The sequence below is a fragment of the Eimeria tenella genome, genomic scaffold (assembly GCF_000499545.2).
Source record: "Eimeria tenella Houghton genomic scaffold, Eth_scaff7, whole genome shotgun sequence".
NCBI classification, from domain to species: Eukaryota; Apicomplexa; class Conoidasida; order Eucoccidiorida; family Eimeriidae; genus Eimeria; species Eimeria tenella.
Window position 1 is genome coordinate 6,950 of NW_013543439.1, and position 25,357 is coordinate 32,306.

The 25,357-nt window shown below is 56.4% G+C and overlaps 5 protein-coding genes across 5 annotated transcripts; 2 read left to right on the forward strand and 3 right to left on the reverse strand.

Annotated features, from left to right (window-relative positions):
- Positions 1 to 579: 579 nt before the first annotated feature.
- On the reverse strand, positions 580 to 1,241 carry ETH_00006540 (ribosomal protein L7, putative; the record flags this gene model as incomplete). The annotated part of the gene is made up of 2 exons (XM_013377958.1): positions 580 to 753; positions 1,074 to 1,241. 2 exons carry the CDS (start codon positions 1,239 to 1,241, stop codon positions 580 to 582), a joined length of 342 nt encoding a protein of 113 aa, XP_013233412.1.
- A 710-nt stretch (positions 1,242 to 1,951) lies between these two features.
- Positions 1,952 to 7,029, forward strand: ETH_00006545 (N2,N2-dimethylguanosine tRNA methyltransferase, putative; the record flags this gene model as incomplete). The annotated part of the gene is made up of 11 exons (XM_013377959.1): positions 1,952 to 2,186; positions 2,420 to 2,518; positions 3,211 to 3,348; positions 3,524 to 3,986; positions 4,276 to 4,429; positions 4,631 to 5,014; positions 5,425 to 5,529; positions 5,697 to 5,782; positions 6,000 to 6,167; positions 6,517 to 6,645; positions 6,888 to 7,029. 11 exons carry the CDS (start codon positions 1,952 to 1,954, stop codon positions 7,027 to 7,029), a joined length of 2,103 nt encoding a protein of 700 aa, XP_013233413.1.
- Positions 7,030 to 8,135: 1,106 nt separating this feature from the next.
- ETH_00006550 (uncharacterized protein) lies at positions 8,136 to 12,244 on the forward strand (the record flags this gene model as incomplete). Its single annotated transcript, XM_013377960.1, has 4 exons — positions 8,136 to 10,718; positions 11,080 to 11,388; positions 11,691 to 11,937; positions 12,192 to 12,244. The coding sequence occupies 4 exons, from the start codon at positions 8,136 to 8,138 to the stop codon at positions 12,242 to 12,244; spliced, it is 3,192 nt and encodes a 1,063-aa protein (XP_013233414.1).
- Positions 12,245 to 13,306: 1,062 nt separating this feature from the next.
- ETH_00006555 (uncharacterized protein) lies at positions 13,307 to 17,357 on the reverse strand (the record flags this gene model as incomplete). Its single annotated transcript, XM_013377961.1, has 7 exons — positions 13,307 to 13,422; positions 13,995 to 14,091; positions 14,337 to 14,410; positions 14,833 to 14,976; positions 15,380 to 16,486; positions 16,682 to 16,938; positions 17,167 to 17,357. 7 exons carry the CDS (start codon positions 17,355 to 17,357, stop codon positions 13,307 to 13,309), a joined length of 1,986 nt encoding a protein of 661 aa, XP_013233415.1.
- A 1,383-nt stretch (positions 17,358 to 18,740) lies between these two features.
- On the reverse strand, positions 18,741 to 23,669 carry ETH_00006560 (uncharacterized protein; the record flags this gene model as incomplete). The annotated part of the gene is made up of 1 exon (XM_013377962.1): positions 18,741 to 23,669. One exon carries the CDS (start codon positions 23,667 to 23,669, stop codon positions 18,741 to 18,743), a length of 4,929 nt encoding a protein of 1,642 aa, XP_013233416.1.
- Between the last annotated feature and the right edge of the window lie 1,688 nt (positions 23,670 to 25,357).

Consider the following 25,357-nt stretch of genomic DNA (forward strand, 5'->3'; position numbering starts at 1 on the left):
GCCCCCCGGGGGGCCCCAGCTGGATAAAAAAAGAAAACAAAGCCGCCAAAGAGGGGAAGGGGGGCCCCCTTGGGGTCCCCTGCCCCTCTTTGGCCCGTCTCTTTTTCTTCTTCTTCTTACCTTCAGTGCCTCCTGCGTTTCCCTGCAGCCGCCTCTGCGGTGGTTGCGAACCACACAGTACACGCGGCACTCTGGTTTTCGCTGCTGCTTCGGCTTACGGTTTCGCTGCACTCGTAGCCTGCACAGACCCCAGCATACGAAACAGCAGCAGCAGGTGCAGCAGCAGCAGCAAAAAGGTGTGCAGCAACGGCGGGCGCCGCAGCAGAAGCAGCAGCAGCAGCAGGCGCTGCAAAAGCAAAATAGCTGCAGCATTCACGATGTTTGGCTGTAAACTGCGGGTGCAGTAGCAGCATCACTGCAGCTTATAGCAGAGTGGTAGCAAATGTGGCTGCCCAGCTGCAGCAGCAATACTGCACCACCACATTCCTGCTCCCGCTGCCCTTGCTGCTACACATGCTGCTGCTGCTGCTGCATCTCTTGGAGCTACCTCTATCTTCGTTGCTGCAGCTGACGCTCCACTCACGCTGCCGCTGCCAGGGCTGCTAAGGAGCCCGCTGTAGCAGCAGCCACGTGCGCAACTGCCGCTGCTGCTGCTGTTGCTGCTGACCTTTTGCTGTCTTTCATTGCTAGAAGAGCCTTTTTGACGAAGTACTGCGCGGTCTTCACTTCTGGCCTGTGGGCTTTCTTCCGTGCCTGCAGTAGGCCGGCAATCACATGCAAACCGAAGTGCTATTTTGTTGTTGCTGCTGCAGCTGTTTTCCATTTTGCTGCTGCAGCCTCCATGCTTCTTCTGCGGCTTCTCTTGCAGCTTGCGCTGCTCTGGCAGACAGTCCTCGACGGCTCGAGTTGGGGCCGCGCCAGCCGCAGCGGTTGCCGCAGCCGTGGCAGCAGCAGCAGCACACGGCAGCCGCTGCTGCTGCCACGACCAGCATCCCACTGCTGCTACCGTTGCTGCTGCTGCTGCTGCTGCTACGGACTATGAGGCTAGCGGCCCACGTGCAGGAGCTCCCTACCCTCTTTGCCTTGGCCAAGGCCTCCGCCCGCTTCGCCCGAGATTCCAGATCTTGCCGCCGCTTGCGCAGCACTGTCTCTGCTATTTTGAGGGGCTGGCCTTCTACGCGGGGCCGCAGCTGCCCGCGGGCGCCGCCCACTTCCTGCAGGTGTTCCGTGCCCTTTGTCATTGCTGCGCTGACTCGCTTCGGCCCGCAGGTGCTTCCGCTGCAGCAAACAACGCTGCTGCTCCTTCAGACCCAACCCGCAGCAGCAGCAGCAGCAGCCGCAAACGCGCCCCAAGCAGCAGCCGCTGCGCGGGCTGGAAGGACCTCTGGGGGCTTCTGCTACTCTATGGGCTATGGAAGGCTACAGCGAGGCAGCACAGCTCAGCAGCAGCGGATGTAGGTGCCTACGTGCCACAGGGGAAGAAACAAAAGATTCCAACCTTCTTGAAGCTGGAAAGGCAAACTGCCACAAGTGGGTCTTCGAGGCCCTTCAATAGTTAGGGGCCCCCGACAGTGCTGGACGGTGGGGGACAGCGGACAGCCACAGGGGCCCCCTGACCATGAAAAGTAACTCAGGGTTTGAAATAAAGACGCATTAAAGGGTAAATGAGACGTGCTCCTTGGGGCCTCTTCCCTTGCTGCTGGTGACATCTACACAGGCCTTGCTGCAGGCTGCCTGGCAGCCCCTGCCTGGGGCCCCACAGCAGCATGCAGCAAGGTGAGACACCGTCCATTTTAGGCCTTCTTCTGCTGGCTTGCATTCTTTTACGTGATTTGTGCTCCTTCAAGGCGTCTGTGTGCTCTATTAGCGCTGAGGCTCACTGCCCTGGCTGCTGCTGCGCTGGCGCCGCTGCTGCTGCTGCTGCTACAGCGAAACATTGCCCACTGGGAAGATGGCGGGTCCACAGGGCCCGAAGGCAGCCCAGAACTTGAAAGGACAAAGGCCCATCTCAAAATCGGAAGCGGATCCCGGGGCTACGGGGCAGATTAGGGAGGGGCTGGTCACTTTGGAGACCCCCCCCGGCGAGTCTGTCTTCTTTAACCCTGCTCAGGTCTTCAACAGGGACCTGTCACTGCTTGTCCTGAAGGCCTTTGCATGCAAGCAGCAGCAAGTGCTCAAGCAGCGTTGTAAGAATCCGGCCCAGCCGAGGCAGCTAGCCAGCGGTGCCATAGCTAGGCGCTAGTTAGCTAGTTATGCGACCCGCCCCGCTGCAGCAAGCAGCAACGGCAACGCCAAGACCATCGCGCTTCTTTCGCGCGCGTAGCCAGCGTTTCATTGCCTGTGCTGCTGCTGCTGCGTTCCCCGCGGCTGCTGCGGCTTCTGTTGACACAGCGAAACGTGGTTTGCTGCTGCGCCGCAGCTGCTGCAACTTTGGCTCGCTGCAAGGCGGAAGGCCGGCCCGAGCCCCAGCCGTTGGAGTTCGTGGGATTTAATGTGCTGGAGCCCCTGGCAGCAACAGGTGGGCCTGGGGTCTAGCAGCAGAGCAGCTCTTGTATTTGTTTGTGTCTCTTGCTGCTGCTGCCTCTCCATGTCTTCCTTTGTGTTTTTCTGCCCTCACTTTTCTGCGGCTGCCTCGACATTTCTTGTCTCTTATTTGCCTGTTTTCCGTCTGTGTTGTTCCGGGCCTTCGCGGCTTGACTTTTCCCCCCTCAGCTTTCTTGCTGCTGCTGCTGCTGCTTCCCGCTTGAGTGGCCTCTTGGCTGTTGCGCGGCCTCTTGCCCCTTCTTGTTTGTCTCCTTTTCTCCCCTTGTTGGGTCCTGAGCTTCTACCAAGCCCCTGCCGCTGCTGCTGCTGGCTGCTTGCTGCTTGCCCTGCGGGTTGGGGATTTTCTGAAGGCCCTATAACCCAGCGGGCTCGCCCCTTCCTGCTGTGGGCCCCGGGTCTTCTTTCAGTGAGCCCCTGTGCGCGTTGCATGCATGGGCCTTCTAGCTGCAGCAGCAGCGGCGCTAGCACCAGCAACAAGAGCCGCAGCAGCGCAGCAGCGACGGGAGCAGCAACAGCGCCCTTCGCTGCACGAGGCTGCCCCTCGTGCTGCAGGGGGCTGCAGCTGAACCCGTTTTTTTAATCATTAAAGGCAGCAAATGTTGGTGCAATTTTGCCGTAATATTATAGGAATGGCCCACATTTAAACTTTGTGCTTTCGGCCCTCAGGCCTCCGCAGCCTGCGATACCTCAAGGAGCTGGGGCCCCTTGTGGCCTGCGCCGTGGCCAACGACTTGGACCCAGAAGCGGCTGCAGCAGCAAGGGCCAATGCGAAATTGAATGAAGTTCCTCAGCAGCGTTTCTTGGGTGTGCAGGTGTATCTGGGTGGCCTTGTTGGCCTTGGTATTGGCTGTAGATGTGTCTTACGGCCTTCACTCCCTTTATTCTTTTATATTTAATCACACATTATGTTCATTTTCTGGTTTTTATTCTCCTGTGAAGCCTCTCGTTGCCCCCGTGCGCTGCTGCGTTGCTGCTGCAGCAACTTGCAGCGAGGCGACGCGCCTGATGCACCTGCTGAGCCATCCCCCGCTGAGCGCTGGGACTCTAAAGAAGATTAACAGTTTGCCAGCAGGGGCTTCAGTCCCTTCTTCGTTTGACCTCAGCTGCCCCCCGGAGGAGCTGCTGTTGGTGCCACCACTGTTCAAGCCTGCTGCTGCTGCGCCAGAGGCAGCAGCAGCAGGCGCATCAGCAGCACCCGTTGCTGCTGCTGCTGCTTTGAAGGAAGGCGGAGCTCCATTTTGGTTCGACGTAGTGGACATCGACCCTTACGGGAGCTGCTCCCCCTTCTTAGACTCAGCAGTGGGGGCTGTGCGCAGCGGGGGGCTCTTGTGCGTCACCAGCACTGACACCAGCACTCTTGTGGGCAACGCCTTGGAAACCGCCTACTACAAGTACGGGGGAGCCACGGCCAAGATGAGTGCTCACCACGAAGTGGCAGTGCGGTGAGTCTGCGCATGCGAGGACGCTCCAGTGGGATCCCTCAGCGAACCCCCCCAGCTACGTACTTCTCGCGGGGCGGATGGCTGCTGATTTTTCTAGCGTGGCAGGGAGCCCCTACGGGCTAATATGAGCTGTTAAGAGCAGTGCCAGCTGTAGGCTATTCCACATCAACAGGGCGTTTCTGCTGCTTCTGCTGCCGCCGTTACTGGTGCTGTTGATCCTGGAAGCACCTTCCCCCACAGCGGCTGCCCTCTGCGTGGTATGGCTGTGCTCCTGTTTGTCTGCGGTCAGCGTCGTCCTTCATGCCGTGGCTCAGGCTGCAGCAAAGCAGCGCAAGGCAGTGCAGCCGCTGCTCTCCCTGAGCGTGGACTTCTACGTGCGCCTTTTTGTGCGCGTCGTTGAGTCCCCAGAGCAGTGCAAGCAGCTTCACCAAAAGGAAGCCATGGCAAGTTGGGATTGCTGCTGCTGCTATCGCTTTTGCTGCTGCTGCCCACGAGTATCAGCCCTAAGCAGAAGGAACAACAGCCAAACAGTGTGTGGGACTACTATCAAACATTTCATCAACTCCAAGTTCCTGTTTAAAGCTGCCTAATCGCGGTGAACTCTGCGTGACCACCCACAGAAAGCTGAGGCCTTTGTTTTTCAGATCTTTCACTGCCCTTCCTGTGAGGCCTTCACAGTGGCCCCCTTAGGCAACCAAGCCCCCAAGTCGCGAAAAGTTAAGGGTTCGGGGTCATCTGGCCACGCTGAAGATGCACAAGGACAGAAGCAGGTCCCTTCATCTCAGGGAGAAAGTGCACAAGCCGCTCCTGTGGGGGAGAACGCTGGCAACAGTAACAGCTACAGCAGCAGCAACAGCGGCAACAGCAGCAACAGCTCTGGCAAGGAGGAACAAGTTGCTGCAGCAGATGGCATTAGACTGAAGTACAAGGCAGCGAGCTTGCCTGATGGCGTGGGAACCCAATGCAGTGAATGCGGAGGCCGAGTTCTATTGGGGGGCCCCATATACTCCGGACGGTACTACGACCCGGTGAGCTTCTTGTGACCTTTGTGTAGAATTGAGGATGGCCTAAAGGTGGGAGTGCTTTTAAGAGTTGTCTTTAGCCCATATAGGTTCATAGGTGACACTTGTAGCTGCTGTCTAGACCTGTGTGTGGTGTCGTGGCAAGAGTAAGAGGCCCTCACCTGCACTTTTCAGCTCTACTGAGCTGAAGTTTGGCTCATTTTGAGCTCGACAGTAAGTACTAGCAAACAGGCATGTTCCAGGAGGGGTCATTGCGCTTGCTGACTACAGCACGCGATCGCCGGGTCCCCCCCGCTGCAGCAGCAGCAGCAGTAGCAGCAGCAACGTCATTGAGAGCAGGGGCATTTCTAGAAGCATCCCTTTTGGCAGCACTAACAGCAGCAGCAGAATGTATGGTGATGTGCGAATGCCTTCAGGAGTTTGTGGACCTCTGTCTGGAGGAACTAGACAAGTCAAAGGAGACCCTTCCTGGGCTCACAATGCAGACGCGTATAAGGGGAATGCTAACTGCTCTACGAGAGGTCTGGTACCTTTCTTGAATACACAAGTTTTGTATGCGCTCTATGGTTCCAGCAAATTAAGGAGCTGTAGCTAAACTAGAAGGAGCCCCGCTTAGGCCTGGCGATCTGGCGCGGGATGAACACCAGTGGCAGCTGCTGCGTTGCCTGGGCATGCATGAAAACCGCAGGAGCTGCCAGACGTGCCGCTGCATTATCAGCTGCCTTCGCTGTGCACGCGCAACAAGCTCACGATGATAAAGCCTGCATCATTCATGTGGGTTTCTCTACGAATTTTTGGACCCCCCGGACCTCTAGGCATTGACTTAGGCGCACCGAGATCTTTGTTTTATCATTCAAGCCGATAAGTTAGAGTGTCGTTTTGCTGCAGAAACAGAGGCCGTCACGCTTGAGTGTATTTGTTCGTTTAATTTGCTGGCTGCATTAGCCGCAGTTTCTGTGTCGGTCTGCTTTGGCGAGGTGGGGCTCCGCAGGGCTGCACTTAGGCGGCTGGGCTACAGGGCATCTCATTTCCACCGCGATCCCCAGGCCGTGAAGACCGACGCGCAGTGTGTCGTCGTCTTCGACATATTGCGCACTCACGCTGCCAAGAGCACGTCGGCAAACCACGAGCGTTTCCCCGTGCTGCGGAAGCCCATTCAGTACGTCTCCCTGAGCCCATACTTCAGACACCCAGCCAGAGGCCCGATCACACTGAGATTCTCTTTTCCTAATTCGCATTTTCGTGCATTCCTCTATGCAACAAAGACACCCAAGAACAACAAACACGTTCAAACAGGCGCAGATACAGAGGCACACATCCCCACAAGCAGACTCCACAGCTCGGCCTGGGCTAATTTGTCTAGGGAGGGCGTTGCTGCCACTATTGCAATTGTGCATTCTTACCAAAGGTTTAAGGCTCTGGTTTGAGAGCGTAGGGTAAAGGGCTGAGTGTTGTTTCCGGCGAAAGCGTATCTTCTAGGACAAGGCTGCAGCTGCTGCGTTTCACAGGACAAAAGGCATAGACTTGTCCCCTCCAACCGCTGAAGAAAACAAAGCACAGCCTAAGAAGCATGTGGCCCGCTGGCTACCTAACCCGGCTCCATATTGGGGGCCTAAAGGCCGAGCGGGAAAGCGACGGTGAGACTTATGCAGCGACACCTGGAAATCACGCTGCCAAGCAGGCTGCTGCCTGCTGCTGCTCCGGGCAGGGCTGCAAATTCCTTTACAGTTATCGCCAGTGCTATTACGGCAGCCGGTACTGTTGCGTTCTGCCAAACAAGAATAATCACACAAGCAGCGAGGCTCAGGCTTTTTGGCTCGACCGTCTGTCTCTGGAAGTATAACCATTTTGAGGGGAAATTATCTGTACTGCGGCACAGGGCGGAGACTGAAGAGAAGGACACCACTGTAAAGAAAAATTGTCAGAAGGTCACCGTCCATGGCCGCCAGGAAGCCCAATCCGCGTCTAGTGAAGGGGTGGAGGCTGTCAATACGTCAGAAGATTTGAACCCCTTGCTGTAACCTCTGCTGCACTTTGCAAGGACACTTCTTCTACTCAGCCTTTCTTTGAAGGTCCTGGGGCATTACGGAACAGGCTGTTTGTTGCCTTTCTTGTCGTTTTCTGACGAACAGTTGTCCTTGTGAATGAAAGTGCATTTTTTGCCACCTGTTGTTCCTGAGTAAATTCCGAAAATGCTGCTCAACACAGGGGCTGCTTTAGTAAAGCAGTGCGTAGGAACAATCAGTTGCAAGTGCCACTTTTAAGAGGCGTGTGTGGGCCTCCCTCTTTGCCAGCCATTCGATCTTGAGCTCGCTAAGGCACACTGGATCTCTTCTGGGGCACCTAAAGACGGTGATTCCCCGAATATGGTCGCAGTTCTTTTTACTGCTGAGGCTATTGAGGCTGCTAGGCCTCCTGCAGCCTCAGCCTGTTAGAGCCATTGGAGGGTATGTCGCTATGGGTGTACGTTGCCGGTTGACCTTCAAGCGCTGTCGCGTGTCACTGCCGTGCCGCTGGTACAACGGAACCCACAACTCCAATCTATTGACAGAGAGCTTAGTGCTGTCGGTGTCGTCCTGCAGGCGGGAGTTTAGCTTGGTCCGAATTATTTTCAAGCACATTTGTGTAGAAGATACACGCTTTTTCGCAGATTTTAGTGAGCTCAGAGGTTTCCTACCGGGGCAAAGCCCCTACGAAAACCAACGTCAACACCAGGTGTATCGGCTGCAGCTGAGGAAAGATAGGAGTTACTGCTATATAATTTCCTCATTTTAAGTCGATTGAGAGGTTATTTCAATATGTAACACGTGTCGGATGTCTCTGGGTAAGGTACTCTTTTGCAACGGCCCGTTGCAGAGGACCAATGGGTACAGTAAGGGAGTGTGCTGAGCGGTGTCCATGGCTGCAGTGGGGGCCCTGGCCCCGTGAAATTTAATCACAAAATTTACAACTATCTATTACGTGCAAGCTCCGCATTTCTTTTTAACTTTGCGTCTGTTTTTGTCCTCTCCTGCCTTGCGTGGCAGCAATTTGACCATGCGCTGAAGTGACCCTGGGACTCCCGCCGGCAAACCCCCAGACTCAGGACCTTGACATCAAAAACGATAGGCAAAAGAATTCTAATATTATGGAGAATAAGTTCAACATCACAAGCGAACAACATCTCCCAGCAGAGACCCCCACCGCTCCTTCTAGACGTAACAGAGCTCATGCCAATGATGATTCACCTACAGAAGTCGTCGAGACTCCTACACGTATGACACCCTCTCACGGGTCTTCTACCCTTGGAAACCTTAGCCGTGTGGTCCCCACCTTTGACGCGTTAGCTTCTGAGTCTCCCTGCTTATCTGGGGCCTCTTCCCCCACTGAGTCACCGGATACTGAGGCGACCATTCTTGAATCGTTTGGGCGCTTGACTCCTGATGGGCCCTTGATTCTTGATGCCCATGCTACCAGCGCTGCTCACTCCCCGGAGGCCCCTTCCTGCAGGGCCGTTCATGCTGGGGACCCAGTGGGGGAGAGCCCGGGTGTCGACGCGGAGGCTAACAGTATGCTTCCGCCGCCAGAAACAGCATCATCGAGCCCCTTAGCCCCTGGTCTCCCTGATCAAGATGTGGTGTTTGCGCTGGACGATTTGAGGGTGCATCTTCCGCGTTCTTTGCTAACGTCTGAAAGGCTGCGGGAGTCCTTCTTGGCGCGGTTGGTGCGTGTCACAGAGGACCTGTCAGAGAGGGAAGCTCAGGATCCGGAGGGCCTTCGAGCTCTAGGGGCGCTCCAGCCGAGGACCACTGCCTGCGGAGCCATAAGGCTTGAGCCTCGGGAAGCTGAGGGCTTTGCAGCCCTCGTAAGTCACCTCAAAGGGGAGAACCCGCTAAACCTCAGCGGGCCCGCCTTTGTGCTGCAGACACTCGTGCAGATGCTTGCAGATAGCACTTACTGGTGCATTCCTTGTGGTCCTGTTTACCTTCCTCTTTTTTTCTGGTGCTCAGAAGCTTGGGTTGATGAGCTTAATGGTGTTTACGCAGTGCACCCTAACGAGCGGGGCGCTCTGGGGCCTCTGCCTTGGGGCGAGAGAAGCACTACTTGTTTCCGGAGGCTCAGCCGCCTCCCAACGGCTCCGGAGCCTTTGAAGCCTTATGTTAAGCACACAAGGGCAGACATTCCGGCAGAGACAGCGGGCGAAATCAGGGGGCCTGAAGCGGCCACTAGACCTCGTGGGGGTCTAACACAGACCACTTCACCAGTGCCCTGGCAACTGACAAGGGGACAAGGCGACGACAGCAATGACGCCTTTGGCTGGCAGCAACACCTGAAAAAGTGGCAGGAAGGTCCTGGGGGGCCCGCTGCGTCTGACTTGGACCCGACGGCGCTTATCAAAGGAGCTCAAGCAGGAGCGGCAGCAGCTGTGGCTGCGGCCTCTGCTGTAGCAGCGACTGCTGCTGCTGCTGCTTCCACGGGCTGGACAGCTGCAGTAAGAAGGATGGGCATCGTTGCTGCTTCTCCCAGAGCACAAGTGAGCCCCACAGACGAGTTGTATGCAGCCGAAAAATCTCCCGCCACAGAGAACATTCAAGCTGCTGTGGCTTCCTCGGCACCGCCTAGCCTCGAGCGTAGTGCTTCCAGGTTGCGGCCACCTCAGCTGCACCAGCAGCAGCAACCACAGCCGTTTCAGAAGCCTCAGACTTCTCCTGGTTTTGCAAGGAGCCCCATACGCCGCCTGCGGGAGGCTTTTCAAGTAGACAAGAGCAGCCCTGGCTCTGGGTCCCCTCATGCCATCTCGGCAACTGCCGCTGGTGGAAGATGCCAGGATTGCCCGCCGCCTTTACGTGGCCACGCATCAGAAAGGCTCTTGCTGGAGGGGCAAGTTGAGGGTCTTGCTGACGGCTTATCCGCCATTGAATACTTCAGCTGTGCGCCATTCCACCTGGCATTGGACCGGAACCAAGGAAAGTTGCTGTTGGCTGTAGACGGTTGCCGCTACCCGCACATACAGCACGCTGCTCAGTTTTCAGAAATGCCTTTGAAGGCTCCCACAGCCTTCCGGGTGGATGAGCTCCAGTGGCTCCTAATGCTTAATGCCTGCGACTACCTCGACATCCAACTCAGCGGCGTACCCTGGACCTCCGTCGAGAAGCAGAAACGGGCCAACGGTTTCGACAACTGCGGGACAGACAACTCTGACACAGAAATTGAGGACACAGAACGCAGTGCTGCAGTCACCACTGCCGCCCGAGCCGCCTCAAGGGGACTCCTGCGCCCGTGTGGAATGGCCGCGGACTCTCCAACTTCAAAGCAGGTGTCCCAGAGTGAAACTGCCAATCAGAGGGAGCTCTCCACTACTGTTGCGGCTGCTAGTGGTGGTGCTGTGCCGTCCGCTACTGACTGGCAAGGCGCGTCAAACAGGACCAGCTCAGTTGTGGGCGCAGAGGACATTGCAGCAGCAGCAGCAGCAGCAGCTGCCTGGAAGGATTCCCCTGCAAATCAGAGGCAGCTCCAACTGCAGCGAGCTCGAATCCCACCTCACCGAATCCTCTGTTGCCGCCTTAAGACCTGCAGCAACTTCCAGGGGCTCCATATGGTGTGCGTTCATCCTTACGGCCACGTCGTTGTCCCTTCTTGGCCCTTCACATCGGCAGCCTCGCGGTCCTCTGCCTTCCAGTCCTCCATAGTCGCTGTTTCCTCTGGCCTCTTTACTCGAGCAGTCAAACAGGCAAGTTTCTCGATTCACAATTGAGGGTGCGCTCATAAGCTCCAATTGTAGGATTGTTCTTTTTTATTCGAGCCGCATGCGTGCCAAGCTAGGCAAGGCTTCCAATATGGGCAACGTGCGTTCTGCTCTACTGCCCGTTCTCTATTCACAATTTTAAGGTGTGGGGTCGCACTGCGCTGCTATTTTCTTGCCCGAATTCAGCCGTATCTGCTTCTGCTGCAGCTGCTTTCTGCTGCTGCTGATACAGCTGACACTACTGGTAATGTTGCTATTTGTGATGCTACTGCTGTTGCTGGTGTTGCTTGGACCTCTCGGCAGTGCAGCTAATGATATCGCCATTCGACCTGCGGTTTGTATGCAGGTGCAGTTTTACCCTTGGGGTATCTTTGCGTTGTTTGCCGATGCCCCGGCATCTAGAGTGTTTAATTCATCGGGTATTGCTCATGGCCTCAGTCTGGTGATCGGGAAGGCGATGGTGTTTGGACAAACGCCTCGAGACATAGCAGAGAAACGCGTTCAGGTGTACATACACCAGACTCAGCAGCCCTATGCACCGCCTTTGAAGCCTCCAGACCTCAGTAGCATACACGACGTCATCAAGGTCTGTCCTTTCGTACCCCCTAAAGAACTGCAGGCCTACAAGACGGAGCACGGGGTCAACAGTGACCAGGTCAGCCGTTCTTGTCTGTTCTTGTTTGTGTCTGTTCCCAGGTTTTAAATTCCTAAGTTTCTCGTCCCGTCTTTTCACTTTCAGGTTCCGTTGTTGTTTGTTTGCGCCTCTTTGCGTGTTCGTAAGCATGCTTGTGCAGCTGTCTTCGTTTCTTTTTTGGCGTCGTCTGTCCCTGTGTGCCTGTCCCCATCTTCATTCCCGCCTTGTTTTCCCCCGCGTATTGTCTTTGTTTGATCTTTTCGTTCCTTTCTCAGTCATCCTGTTCCTGTAAGCTGCTAAGCTCAGGGCTGTGTTGCTCGCAGATTCCGATGAGGGAGTACCACCGCATGCTGCGTCTGGCGGTTTCCGTCTGCGGCAAATTGGTGGGCGTTATTTCAGAGGGGGATTTCACTCTGGGCGTCTCCCGCAGCTGCTGCATGCAGCCTCAGCCCCTTATTCCTACACCCGATATCACAAGCCCCACTTATGAGGTCGTGCCGTCAGGGTTTCCAAACCCCAAGGAAGGTCTCTTCTCCTCTCAGCTCATCGGCTACTTTGATATTCAGTCCGGTCAGGCCAAGCCCGAAGGAAGCGTAGACTCTAGTTCCTAAGCAGAAAAGCCTGAAGCCTAAACGTCAAGCACGAATACTTTCGCAGGCTTCTGTGCCAATGTGTCATTCGGGGCTCCTTTTGAGGCCTCAGACGCGGCTTGCTAGCAATAGGCCGGCACTTACGCAAAGGGAATCTCTCAACATTTGCAGTGTGAACAGCTGGCAGCAAGGTTTTGTTATTTTTGGTGACCGTGGCTGCGTTTCTTGCCGCAGGCAAGTACTACAAATGCCCCGTTGGCCACGGTTACTGGATCCTTGGAGAGTGAAGCTAACCAGCACTGGAAGCCGAAGCAAAAGGAGCAGCAGCAGCGCCTGCTGCAGCCGCTGCTGCTGCTGTTTAACTATACGATAAAACCAGCCTGTAGCCACAGAGACCTTCGCGAGTTGGCCTGCTGCTGATAATGCCGAGAGCCGCGCGTACAGATTTCCTACGGTTTACCGCAGTGCATGCTTTTGTCTCGTAATTCGGTAACTGTTCGTGTCAATATTTGCCTTTGTCCGTGCCAGTTGTATTACTCGGTTTGTCTTTGGGTCGGCGCCTTTGTTTTTGTTTCTACTTGTGCCTGAGTGCGCGAGGGACCAACAAGGAAGTCAATATGGACAGGAAGTAAACATTGGCACGTTGCACTATAGTCTGACAGTTATGCAGTCTACAGACCTAGGAGATCCCCATTAAGTCTCGGAAAGCGACTTAAAGACAGCGTAAATACATCTCAGTCTGGGTCCTCTGTACGTATATGTCTCCGAGTGTATCTTCCTGCTTGCTTCCCTATCTTTCTTTTAAAACGTAAATGCCCATACGCCGCTCACGCTGCACAATATATTCCTAGCCCGCGGAGTGTTCTCTTAGCCTGCCCACTGCACTCGCTCATCTCTTGTCTTTTGTCTTCTCTCCAAAATTCATCCCTTATGTGGTTCTTGTCTCCCCGTGTAGTCTTGCTCTCTTTCTGTCCTGTCGATTTTAATTCACGAACAGCAATTCCAACAAGCTGACTGGAGAAACACATGGAGCGAGGCTCCGTGTGCGCCTCTTGAGTAGTGTTGACCTCCACCACAATAAAAAAAAATCGTATGCGATTACGAGGAGATGGGAACCCGCGCAAAGATTTACTAAAGAATTCCAACTAAAGTGGGCTAGTCTGCGCATGGCGCCGCGTCGTCACTGCAGATAATGCTCAAATTTTAGAGCCGTTACTGCTGATCCCATCAGCTGCGGCTCCATATGCCGGTCTTAAAAGGCAGCACGAGCGACTCATAAGGAATTCCATCGGTGAAATTAGACGCCAACACGGCGAACCGCCCACAGCAGCTTCTCGTTGCTGGCGCTCCTACCCCTGCAGACGAGGCTGCTGATGCTGCTGGTCGCTCTCCCCCGAACGCATGCGCCTGCTTTTGAGTGACATGAGGGCACGAAGCGTTTTGAGGGTGTCTTTGTGAAGCCATCCTGCAAGACAGCAAAGTGCTGCACAGCTGTCCAACCGCACCTCTCCAAGCCCGCAGAAGAGGCTTCAACAGCCACAAGAGCTTCTGGATTGCCGCAGCGCCAGCAGAAGCGGCCACACTAGTTCCAGCAGCACCACTGCATGAGGTAAGAGCAACAAAACGCGTGGGACACAGAAGCAGCAGTAGCAGCAACAGAACTTGGCCTTGCCTGTCTCGTTGCTAAAAGTTGGCAGCACTGGGGCCTCTTGCAGAAGCTGACGAATATCGGCATCTTGAATGGCACAGAGTTGATATACCTGGGAGGGGCGAGAAGGAGGGACTAAAAATGCATCCTCTGCAGGACACGTGGCAGTACACACATTAGATAACGATACGCAACGAGGCAGCTGCAGCTCTGTGGGTGCTGTTGCCCCCGTAGCTGCAGCAAGTGATACCGCTGATGTGGTGGCTCTTGCAGTTAGTACTACCCTCGCTGATGTTGCTTTCAATGTCACCAACTGCGGCAGTGCTGCATGCGGCAATGTTGAGCAGAACATCCGTAAGGACCTTGTGAATCGCCATTGCCGCTCTCACCTCGCTGCTGCTGGCCCGAGCTCGGCGGAGGGCCCCCTCCTGCAGCGGCAGCTTTCCAGTTGGTGGAACGGAAAAAAGGGTCTCTGAAGTCAATTGTCTGTGGCATATGAGCAAGCAGCATACAAAATGCTTGAAAAGTACAAAAATTTTTCCACAATCGCCAGCCCTGGGCTTGAAGTCTGGTGCCTGCCTGGTGTTTGGATATCTGCCAACAAACTAGCTTCAACGGCCTACACCTACAAAATCAGACCATAACGTTCAGAACTAAACAACTAGGCAAGTGCTTAGGGAAACGCTTTGGGTTCAGGGTCTAGAACCTGGGATTTTGGGCCTAGGCTTCACCTGGTAGTGGCGGCTCTCAGGGTCTTTTCGAGGATCATAGCCGAGCCGGCAGAGACAGCCACGGAAAGGCCCATCTGACAAGCAAGATATATCATAGGGATACAGTTTTTCTGGGGCATTTATTGATGCGGCTATTGCTGCTACTGCTGCATGCGTTGTCGCTGAGTATTTAGCAGGTCCCCATAAGTGCAACCGCAACAGAGCACGATCCACGCCAAATAACAGATAAGCACTTTATCGCTGTTGCTACATCATGGCCATTTTCCAGTGCTTCTAGACCAACTATTCCCACTGGACCTGCATCCCTCTATTTGGATTCCAGGCGCTCACACTTTGCGCATCGTGCACAAAAACAAGCAATTGCAACCTCAACACCGCAGCACCAACAGCTTCTGTAGCCCCTCACTTAACAGCAAAAAGCAACTGTAGCAGCAGAAACAACACCAGCACCAGCGACATCAGAAGCTCCTGCAGCAGTGTTAGCTCCAGCAGGTACCTGCAAATAAGAAGCACGTCTTGGCATAGGCAGGTTTCTTTCTCCACGCCGTGTATGTGGGTGGCAGATGTGCATCTAAAGAAGGCCGAAGCCATACTGGCTGTTTCTGCAGCAGTTCTTCGAGGGCCAGCAGCAAGCTGCGGTCTGCAGAGCAGCAACATGAACAAGCTTTACTGCGCAGCATATAGCAGCAGCGGCTGGAGCACAAGTAGCAGCTGCAGAACAAGAACAGTGTGGATCTCACGATCCACGAGACTAGGGTGAAGGCAATGATTGCACTGCCAGCAGCCTGCTGAGCCGATCGCTGCAGCAAGAACAACACCGCTTGCAGCAGCCGCAGTGGCAGCAGCATCGGCCACGGGACCAACAGAAATCCGCCGCAGCAGTACAGCAGCAAATGCACCATCAACAACAGCATAAACAACTGCAGCCATAGCACTTACAATGATGGTAGCACCAGCAGCAGTAGAAAAACTAACAGCCACAACAACAGCAACGCTGTTTGAACAGCAGCAGCCACCGCACCACATGCCTGCCAGAAGCACACCTGCAAAGGCCCTAGCTGCTGCGGGAGGGGGCGCCACGGGGAGCTGTTCATCGCCTATGCGGCCGACAGCGTTGAATGCGGTGCTGTCGTCTTTGTTGCTGCTGCTGTTGTTGCTCCCAGTTGCTGTTGATGGGCCTGCCTGGGAGCTCTTGGCAAAGGTGGCCGCGTCTGACGCCAATTCCCGTGCTGACTCTGAAGAACTTGGTGCTGCTGCTTCTGCGCTTCCCCGTTCTGCAGCAGCAGCAGCACCAGCAATGGCAGCCGCATCCTCACCATCTTGGCGTCCACTTCGTGCGGGGTCAACTGCGTCTAGCGGTGCAGCAGCCAATGATTGGGGTACTTGCTCCGTGAGTTTCCCTGTTGTTGCTGCTGCTGCTTCTGCTGTTTCTGCAGCTTTTGTTGCGGTTGCTGCTGCTGCTGCTGCTGGTAGCGAAGGAACAAAACGGGGTGCTCGATGTCCTCTAGTCCCCGCTGCTCTTGCAGCTGCTGCCTTTGCAGCAGCGCCGAGGGTAATTTTGTCACCCTCCAGTATGCTTGGGGTGCTGGCTTCTTCATTTGTCTCCGTTTCTGCTGCTGATCTTGCTGATGCCGGTGCTGCTAGCAGCCTTGCTTGTGCTGCTTCGGCTGTTCCTCCTGCTGTTGCTTCATCCTCTTCTGTTTGCGCTGCGCTTTCTATTTCTGCATCTGCCGTCGCGGGTTGTGTTCCAGAAACGCTTCTGCTGGCATGTGTCGGGGAAGGCAGCTCGTGAACAGACTCTTTCTGCTGCTGCTGCTCTTCGACGTCAACCTGTTCTTCCGGCTGCAGCAGCAGCTGGTCTCGCTGCTGCTGTAACCGCTGGCGGTCTTGCTGTTGGTGTTGCTGCTGCTGCTGCTCGGTAGGCGACTCTGGTGGGGCTTCCGTAGCAAATATAGGGGCCGGAGGAGCCTCAACTTTGTATGGAAATGGTGCCTGGCCTTTGCAGAAGAAGGGAGGCGGTATGTATGAGGGCTCCTGCGTATTGTTTATGTTGCCGCTGCATGCGCGCTGCGCCTCTGCCACCACTTGAGCCTCAAAAGGCTCTTCGCCGCGATGACCGGGCGGCGGCACGAAGTAGAAGTCGGCGAGGCCTGCATGCAGCGCAGAAGCAGTAGTCACACTGACATCAGCCGCTGCAGCGGCCACTGCAGCAGCTGCAGCAGCAGCTGCTGTGGCGATGTATCCGTGGTACTGGACGTGCCGCAGGTAGCTCTTTCTCTAGGGGCAGCTGCAATGCCAGCAGCACCGTTAGCGCCAACTGCAGGAACAGCAGCAGTTCGTCCTACCGGTGAAAACGTGGCGCTGTATCACTCTGCCCACGGTCTCAAATTCTACAGCGCCTGACTTCCGGATCCTCCGGCGCACCAGAATGCCTGCTGCGCTTTGCCGACAAGCAGGTATCTGACCCCATCTGCTGCTGCTGCTGCTGCTGTTGCTGCTGCTACTACACCCTAGCCTCAGTATTAGGGGTTCGCCACGGTCCCCGCACGCCACTCCTCGGGAAGCAGCCTCGGATCCCCCCAGTATGCGAATCACTGTTGATCTGCAGCAGCGAGCCAAGAAGAAATAGCGAAGCCGGCATCTGACTGTAGCAGCAGCAACAGCAGCAGCAGCAACAGCAGGAGTGCGGCAAACATAACCGCTTCAACAACTCGAGGTGTAGCTGCAGGATCACAGGCAGCAGGCGTAGAGCGCTGCGGGGAAACAACCCTGGAGCAGCATCAAGCAAAGTGGCAGCAACCGCCGCAGCAGCAAGTGTACTGTGGCGTACCGCCTCTTGGCCTTCCCCGGGATCTCTACCACCGCTATTGCTACGTTTGGTACCTCAAGAAGTTGACTTCTGCCTGTCACTTGAAAATTCAGAGGGACCTCAGGCAAAGGGTAGACACCGGCGTCTGAAGAGCCCTCAGGCGCTTGTGTGGTGCCCCCACTGGATTGGGAGCTCTCCACGAAGGCCTGCATGCGAGACGAAGAAGAAGACACTGCGCGCCTCACCGCAGGCTAGCTCCTCTTCCTGCCCTGCCCTTGCAGGTACCAGGGACAGCTCCTGTCCTATATATCTTCAAACAGTGCTATCTTTATACCGGTGCTCCAGGCACCAGCCTGCTTCTCAGGTGCTTCTGAAAGAGCATGGAGCCGCGGTTGTGGAAGCCTCGGGGCCCAGCCAAAGAATATGCAGAGCAGGCACGGGGCTCCACGACAGGGATAAATGTCAATACGCTAGCTCAGCAGTATCAAATTATGTTTTTGGATAGGCCCTAGAGAGCCTGTAGTGGTAGCTGAAGAATGGCGTCCCCGCTATCGGGGCCCCGCTGGCTCGCTGGCGCCTCGTTTGAAAGCTCTCCTGTGGTTTCTTCCAAGCAGCTTGTGCATTATTTGTGACCAATCAAGAAACGACTTTGTTGCAGCCGAAATGTTATGAAGTGAGGCCGAACCAGCTGGGGGCAGAAGCTTTGCCAGCAGACGCCAGCACGGTCTCTAGGGCCCCACAAGACCAGGAACAGAACTGGAAGCTTAGGTGCATGCTGTACTTGAGGAAGCCTGTGCCTCCGCAGTCAACGTGTTCGCTGCCGCTCCTACGCGCGTCTGGAGTCTCTGTGGTTAGCTTGCCACGGCTAGCCAGACAATAGTGTCTGCGTACTGCCGCTCTGCCATATATGACAACTACTAGGTCTCTAGATGCACCTAACCACGGCCACCTGTTTGTTTGTTTCCTTCGCTTCTTCGAAACCGAAGAGTTCAGCTAGCCACCGCGCGACAACCGGCCGCAGCAGCAACTAGCTGCAGCGGCCGTCCCCCCCGTTAGCATTTTGTGGGAGGGCTGCTGGGCTGCAGAAGCCTGCTGCAGCCAGCCACCCTGGCAGTCCGTGTTGTCAAGGAAACAAACGGGCGGCCGTTGCCAGGTCCGCTTACAGACAAGCACGTGGTCTACACATAAATAAATATCAGCGCCAGGGAGGACGGGTGTGCATCTATCGACGTATTTGGATATACGCATAAATATGCGAATCCAAAAATGTGTATAAATACGCATAAAAGGTAACAGCGTTTCCTAGGCGAGCCCTTCTGGGCTCCTCACAGTTTCGGGTCTGCTGTGGGGTGGTCGCACACTTCATCACAGCACTTTGAAAATGTCTCCAGGCCCCGAAAGGAGCCGCTTAAAGCACCTACATGGTAAAGAGGCCTCTTAGGGAGCCCCCTCACCCATGTGCCTAGCAGGGGGCCTGCTTAGGAGGCCTCTCTGCCTAGACTGTTGTTGAGCCACTGCGACGGCGGAGGAATCTTCACGATGAGCTAATTGCATGGTCCAGGTACAATATCCAGCGCCTTCTGGCAGCACTGCGTTCATGTTGATAGTGGAGTTGTAGCTGCTGCTGCTGCGGAAGCTTGCTGCGATGATTCTATGAGATCCGTCAGCTGTTCATATGTAGAGTCTAGGTGCTGCTCCTCCGCATCTTTATCGCCTGGCTCCTGCTGAGGGCCCTTGCCCACTAGCTGCTGAGCTTGCAGCTCTTCCCGCAGAAGTGCTTGAACCATGAGGCGCGCCCCCTCACACTCTTGCAACAGCGGGAAACATGGGGAAGCACATGCATCTGGTAAAGACAGCACCCCACATGGTACCGTCTCTGCGGACAATACGGCCTCGCTGCGGTCCCTCTTGTTGACCGCAGACAGCAGGAGCAGCGCAGGGTCCTCTTTCTCGGCACACACTTGTTCCACACACTCTACTGTTGCCGCTTCGCCTGCAGCGGCTGTCGGCACAGCTGTGGACTCAACTGAGTTTACCGAAGCCGCTTCTGCAGCCTTGTGCTCCGCGGCCCCCACCGGCTTTTCGGTAGCGTGAGAGTTCGGCTCCTGCTGCTGCTGTTGCTTCCGCTTCTGCTCTGAAAATGAGGCAGGGAGCTGCAGCGGCATCGCTGCTGCTGCTGCTGCTGCTGCAGCTGTTGCAACGTGTTGGTTGTATCGAAATGCGCACAGGAAATAACAGGTCCGGAGGCCCCCCGCCGAGCGCAGGAGGCCCTTGAGCACCCGCAGCAGCACGGCGCAGCAATGCACGTCAGCCCCACAGCCACAAGAGGCTGTACATACACCCTGCCCCGACGCAGTCTCCTGGCTCCCACCACCTGCACACCTCCCACGGCCCGCCCCGTTGCTGCAACAGCCACAAGCGACAGTCCCGCCTGTGACTGCCGAAGGAGAAAGCTGCTGCTGCCGTTGCTGCTGCTGCTGCCGCTGCTGCTGCTGCTGCTCCGGCAGCACGTCGCTGGAGCACCGCACCGCTCCAGAGAACACGTGAGATAGGTGCAGCAGGAAATAACCTTTCGGAGCAACAGCACTTGCTGCATCTGTCTGCATCACATGCACAGGCAACTCTGCCTCAGCACTCCTTCCGCTGTTGCTGCCGCTGTCCAGGCTGCCGTTGCCATCAGCATCAGTACCTAAACCAGCAGCAGTGGCGGGAGAAAGCCTGTCGTCGCACGGTGCATGCGTTACAACAACACTCATTCTAAAGCCAGGGCCGCCTAGAACAGGCTCAGTACAAACTGCCAGCAGCCGGCAGCAAGACAGAGCTGTTTCTGTGTCTCCGCCTCCCGCTTCTCGCTTACAGCCGTTGCCTCCAGCAGCTGCTGTTGCTGCCGCTCCTGCTGCTGCTGTGGCTGTTGTTGAGATTTCTGCTTCTTTTAATGGGGCCTCTGCTGCAGTCGCTCGGCTCTCCGCTACGTCTACTGCTGGTGCGGGCGCTGCTTCTGCCCCTGCAGTTGCTTCTCCAGCGACTGTTGCTTCTACAGTGCCTTTTCGTTCTTCTGCATCCACATTAACTATGAGCTGGCTGCCCTGTTGATGCTGCTGCTGCTGCTTCTGAGGCTTTCTGCAAGGGACAGAGTGATAGAACGCTTGGGCTTGCTTCCTGAGAAGCAGCGGCTTCCCCTGAGGCGCCGGCAGGCAACCACTCTCGTAAAGGAGCAGCTTCGTAACGACTCTCTCTCCGTTGCTGCAGTGGAGCACCATGCAGCTGCTGGTGCGCTGCAGTACTTCGGCCAGCTTTTCGAGGTCCTCATCGCTGTCACCCTCTACCTCTCGCTGCAACTCCAGCTGCTGTTGCTGCTGCTGCTGCTGCTGTTGTTGCTGCTGAGCATGCGGTTGTGCGGGGGGCGAAATAAACTGCAGGCGCTGCACGGCGGCGCCCAGCATGCACAGGGCCCCACTGAGCGCAGCAGCGCGTATGAAGGCCTGGGGCAGATCCCCTGATCCGTAAAGGGGGTACAGCAAAGGCGCCCCTCTGCAGCCGTAGAGCCCACAACCGGAAACAAACAGCTGCAAACGGTTCAGGCCCTCTCGAACACTCCACCGGCTAACGTGCTCACCCGTGCACGTCCCTGCTGCAGCTGCTGCTGCGGGTGCTGCGGCTGTGGGGAGCAGCGGCTTGTCACACAGGCACACTCCGTACGTCACCAGCCGCCGGAGGTGAGAGTTAAGTCCCTGCTGCTCTAAATAGCAGTCCCAGCAATCCCCTTCCTCGCTCATCGCTGGTGCAGCACATGCTGCAGCGCCATCTGCTGCTGGCAAAGTTGCTTTTCCATCGGGAGGCGCCGCCACGGGGGGCTTGCCGGACAGCTCACCAGGTGACCTTCCAGCCGCAGGGTGCTGCTGTCCTTCAGGCATCCAATGTGCAGCAGATGCGAAGGGGGCACTAACGGTGGTGGGAGAAGGGGCGCCCGCAGCAGCAACAAATCTCATCAGGACTCGCTTCTCCCCAAGAGAAAGCAGCTGCGACTGAAATATTTGGCCCTTACTCATTGGTGTGGCCTCTAAGACAATCTTTTCATTTGCAGAGAAGCACCCCAAATGCCCCCCCAGGGACACATCACCCCCTCCGACCCACTGCCGGGAAACGGAGGGAGCCCGCACTCCAGCAGCAGCAGACTCTGCTGCTGTGGAGGCAGTCACGCCTGCAAATTCCGAAGCAGCAGGGGTCGCGGACGCGTTTTGTTGCTGCTGCTGCCACCCGTGCTGTTGCTGGGAATTAGCGAGCGGCGCCTGCGGCGCATCATCATCTTGCTGCTGCTGCAGCAGCAGCTCCGCCGTAAGGACAGAAGCATCACATGTCTTGAACTCCAAATACTTTGCGGCGCCGCTTTCGAGCAGCACATCCACAGTGTCGCTCGAGGTGTATATACACTTCGGCATCAGGTCTATGAGGAAACGGGGGCCCTCAGTCATCAGTTCGTGTCTCATCTGCAGTCTTTGGGCCTCGACGCTTCCAGGAGGCTCTCCAGCAGCTGCCGCTGCGTCTGCTGCGTCTGCTGCTGCGGCTGCAGTCGCAGCTTGGGCCGCTGCAGTCGCTGCTTCGGCTGCTGCAACCTCCACCGCCTCCGTCAAACCCGCATCCGCCGTTTCTGCCGTTGCTGCTGCTGCTTCCACAGGTTCAGGTGGCTCCATCGAGTGACCATCTGCTGCTGCGTAGCCTGTCGAGAGAGGCGAGGCATGCGGGCTGCTGCTGCGCTCGGCGCCGGCTTCAGCCAGCGGCGTCTCGGGTAGCCTTTGCAGATGCAGCGTTGCAGTCAGGGGATCTACGTGCGTGTTTGAACCTTGCTGCAGCTGCAGTAACTGCTGCTGTGGCTGCGGAGGCAACGGCTGCTGCGGCAACTGCTGGGACTGCTGCGGGGTCTCTGCAGCAGGAGAATCTCCAACGGCGCGCTGCAGTGACGGCACTGGGCTACTCAGGGGTCCCGATCCCCAGTGCCCCGTCGCCGCTGCGGCTCCGCCAGCAGCTGCTGCTGCAGCGCGAGGTCCTGCTGCAGGTGATGCTGCAGGCGGCGCCGCAGCCGGCGGCACAGCGGCAGGTGCTGTAGCGGCTGCTGCTGCCGAAGCTGCAGGAGAAGCCGCCGGCTGCAAAAATGGAGGGGGTCTAGGCGTTTGCCGGGCAGTTCTATGCGTCTCTATTGTGTCCGTAGTGCTGCTCGTGGTGGCTGTGTAAGTTGTCTCTGCCGTGGCATCTGTAGAGGCAGAGTCAGTGCTGCTAGCATCTGTTTCTGTTTCCCCTTCCGTCTCCCCCTCTCCTTCCTCAAGGGCCTCCTCGCCCGTGGGGGCCTCGGCGGGCTCCAAAAAGGGCCCAAAAGAATACCATCGGTTTTCAAATGGGTCCTCCTGAATGCCCGTGGAGGGGCCTTCAGGAGGGGCTTCACGGGGGCCCCAGAGGGGACCCCTTGTGAGGCCTTGCCCATTTGAGTGGAATGGAGAGGGCCCCCCTGGGGGGCCTTCCCCATTCCTCTCAAATGGCCAAGATGCCTCACCCGGAACTACACAGTCTGGGCTGGGTCGCTTGCCCTCCCCGTCACGCAGCAGACGGCTCTGACCCTGAATATCTCTCCTCTTGCTGCTACTGCAGCTGCTGGAGGTGGCCTGCAGCAGCCGCACGAGTCCTAGAGAGCAGCTGGAGGAGCTGCCCCAGTCCCCCTGTGGCGGCTCCAGCCAGGGCCTCGCAGCGACAGGAGAACACGGAGCCCCTTGGGGGCCCTCCTGAGCAACTTCGCCACTGGGGGCCCCGTACACGCCGTCTGCAGGGCCCCCGTTTTCTGCCCTTAGGGCTTCTTCAATGGCAACGCCGCACGAGCTACTGGGAGCCAGCTGCTCCGTCTCCAGGTCGTGGCAGCTGCAAGGGCAGGGCGGCAGCCCCTTCTTCCGGGTTTGTCGCCTCTCTTCATCATCTGGCCCCGAAGAGGGCCTCTGGGGGCCCCCGTTAGAGGTCCAGCCGTGCACCCAGTTCAGCAGCTCCTCGAAGCGCACGCTGCGATGGGGGCCCCCATAGGACCAAGAGGGCTCGCAGAGCAGACAGTGTAAGCCCCTGCGGCTCAGAGCCGCACAGATGAGGGTGCTGGAGATGCTGCTGCCCAGAACCGCCACATCTACCACAACTGAACCGCCTCCAGAGGGCGGGGGCACCCGCACGTAGGGGACCTGCAGCACTGCTGCCTCTTCCTCTTGTCGTTGGGGCGCAGCAAGTAGACCTTCGCCCTTGTGGAGTTCTTGTGCATCCCGCCCGCCCTGCTGCCGCTTCAGTTCGTGCTGAGGTTCCTGCTGCTCTGGCTGCTGCGGCTCCGGCCCGCAAGAACCGGATCGAGCTGGCCTTCCCGGCTCGGCCGTACCGTCGACGGCCGGAGGGAGCCTGGATGGTGCGTGCTGGCTGATATCTTCGACAATTTTCTCCCGCTGTTGCCCTTCCTTCGACTGATGTTCCTGCGGCTGCGGCTCATGCTGCTGAGGCGGTGACATGGGCGCACGGGGCTATCGGGGTTCCCCCCCGTGTCGCGCCCTAATGGCTGTCCGCGTTCCTTTTGAGCTCTCTATAAAGGCAGCAAAAGACGAGATAATACAACACTCAAGTTGCACGGCCCTCCTGAGGCAGAAATAGGCGGATTTGCAACAACGTCGGTGCCGTTTTGGTCGAGGCTGCCGCAGCTTCTGTTGCTGCCAAGGCGCTCACAACAACAGGTGCTGCAGACCAGTGCACCTGAGAAAGCTGCAGCGACAGTGGAAAGAGAAGAGACTGTAGCCACCGCTTCTCCAATACTATGATTGCTCAGCAACAACCTGAGGCGGGAGAGACAAGGGAACCCCAGCTCATGTTTGCATCTGCAGGAGAGAGTATGAAAGAAATTTGCACAGAAGCGCATATAACAGTTAGGACAGCCCTATACGGCTGTTGCTATGTCTCAGACGGGCCGTCAGCTGACGACCCAGTAGTAGAACGTGCGGTCCTGCCCTACATGCCCTGTGCCTTTCCGTACATTTACATGTGTCACTTGACAGTCAAATTAAGCTGTACAACTATATACGATGATATAGAACTAAAGTTCACGCGCTGCTAAGGGACAGGCGCGAGCCAAGACCACCGGTAGGGCCCGTTGTGCAAGCTGTCCTGCACACAGCCAATAGCAGCACAAGCAGCAGCAGGAGAAAAGGGCCCTGGCCTTCACGGCAGCTGGACTGAATGAAGGGTGTTCTGGGCTGTAACAAAAAGCTTCAGATATTAAAACATGTCTAATGCAATGCATGAAATCTCTGTCCTATTTGGCGTCCCACTGTTGCGTAAACAGTGCTCTAACGGTTGGGGTTCCCCACTGGCAGGTTGGCACAGCTGGCTCCATGTAGTTCCTGCAGCTGTTACGCTCAGCTACGCACATGATTATCACCACAAGAGTCTACATTAAGATGAGCTAGAAGTACATACTTAATTGGGGCTTGGAGGAAAGAGGCCAACCCCCTTGGCTTACCAGCTGTGAAAGGTAGCTGATTTGCGGCTCACGTGAGGAAGACGAACTGAATAGTGCGATTTTCTACGGCATTCATGCACATAGCATGTATGCAGACTTCATTACCCTTTAGAAGCATTCCCATGGGTTGACCTGCGTCGTAATGGCTGCGCCAAGATGTGAGGGATTTTAAGAAATAGAATCTTTCTGATAGCCTCCTTCGAGGTCCCGTGGCTTTTTCCATTGCGAAGTGACTCTCCACTGCCTCCTGAGACAAACGTGGAAAAACCCAGTTCTGCTTTTAATATGACCCAACAAAGGCCCCCCACGTAGAAAGTCTGGTCTGCATAGCCAAAACGTTGAGAAAGTATTTGGAGGTATTGCAAAGCTAAGGCAAAACAAATCTACCAGGGAATAGAAACGAGCAAACTGTAGGCTCTCACTCGCTGCTGGCGATTCCAATCTCCTGGAAATCACCCGATAGACATTTGAGGGCTCTTGAGAAGAACTGATAGAAGATACAACTCGTAGTTAGCTCTATTTCGAAGATAAACTGAGTAAGAATTCAACATGGATTCCGGCTGGAGTGTCGCTTCGAAGCTGGAAATCTGAACTTGTGCCATTGGGAGGCCGGACGCAACTACAGTGATGCTTCCTCATTGTTCAGCCACCGCTGCGTTTAAATCACATGACCTCTGCTCCATGTTG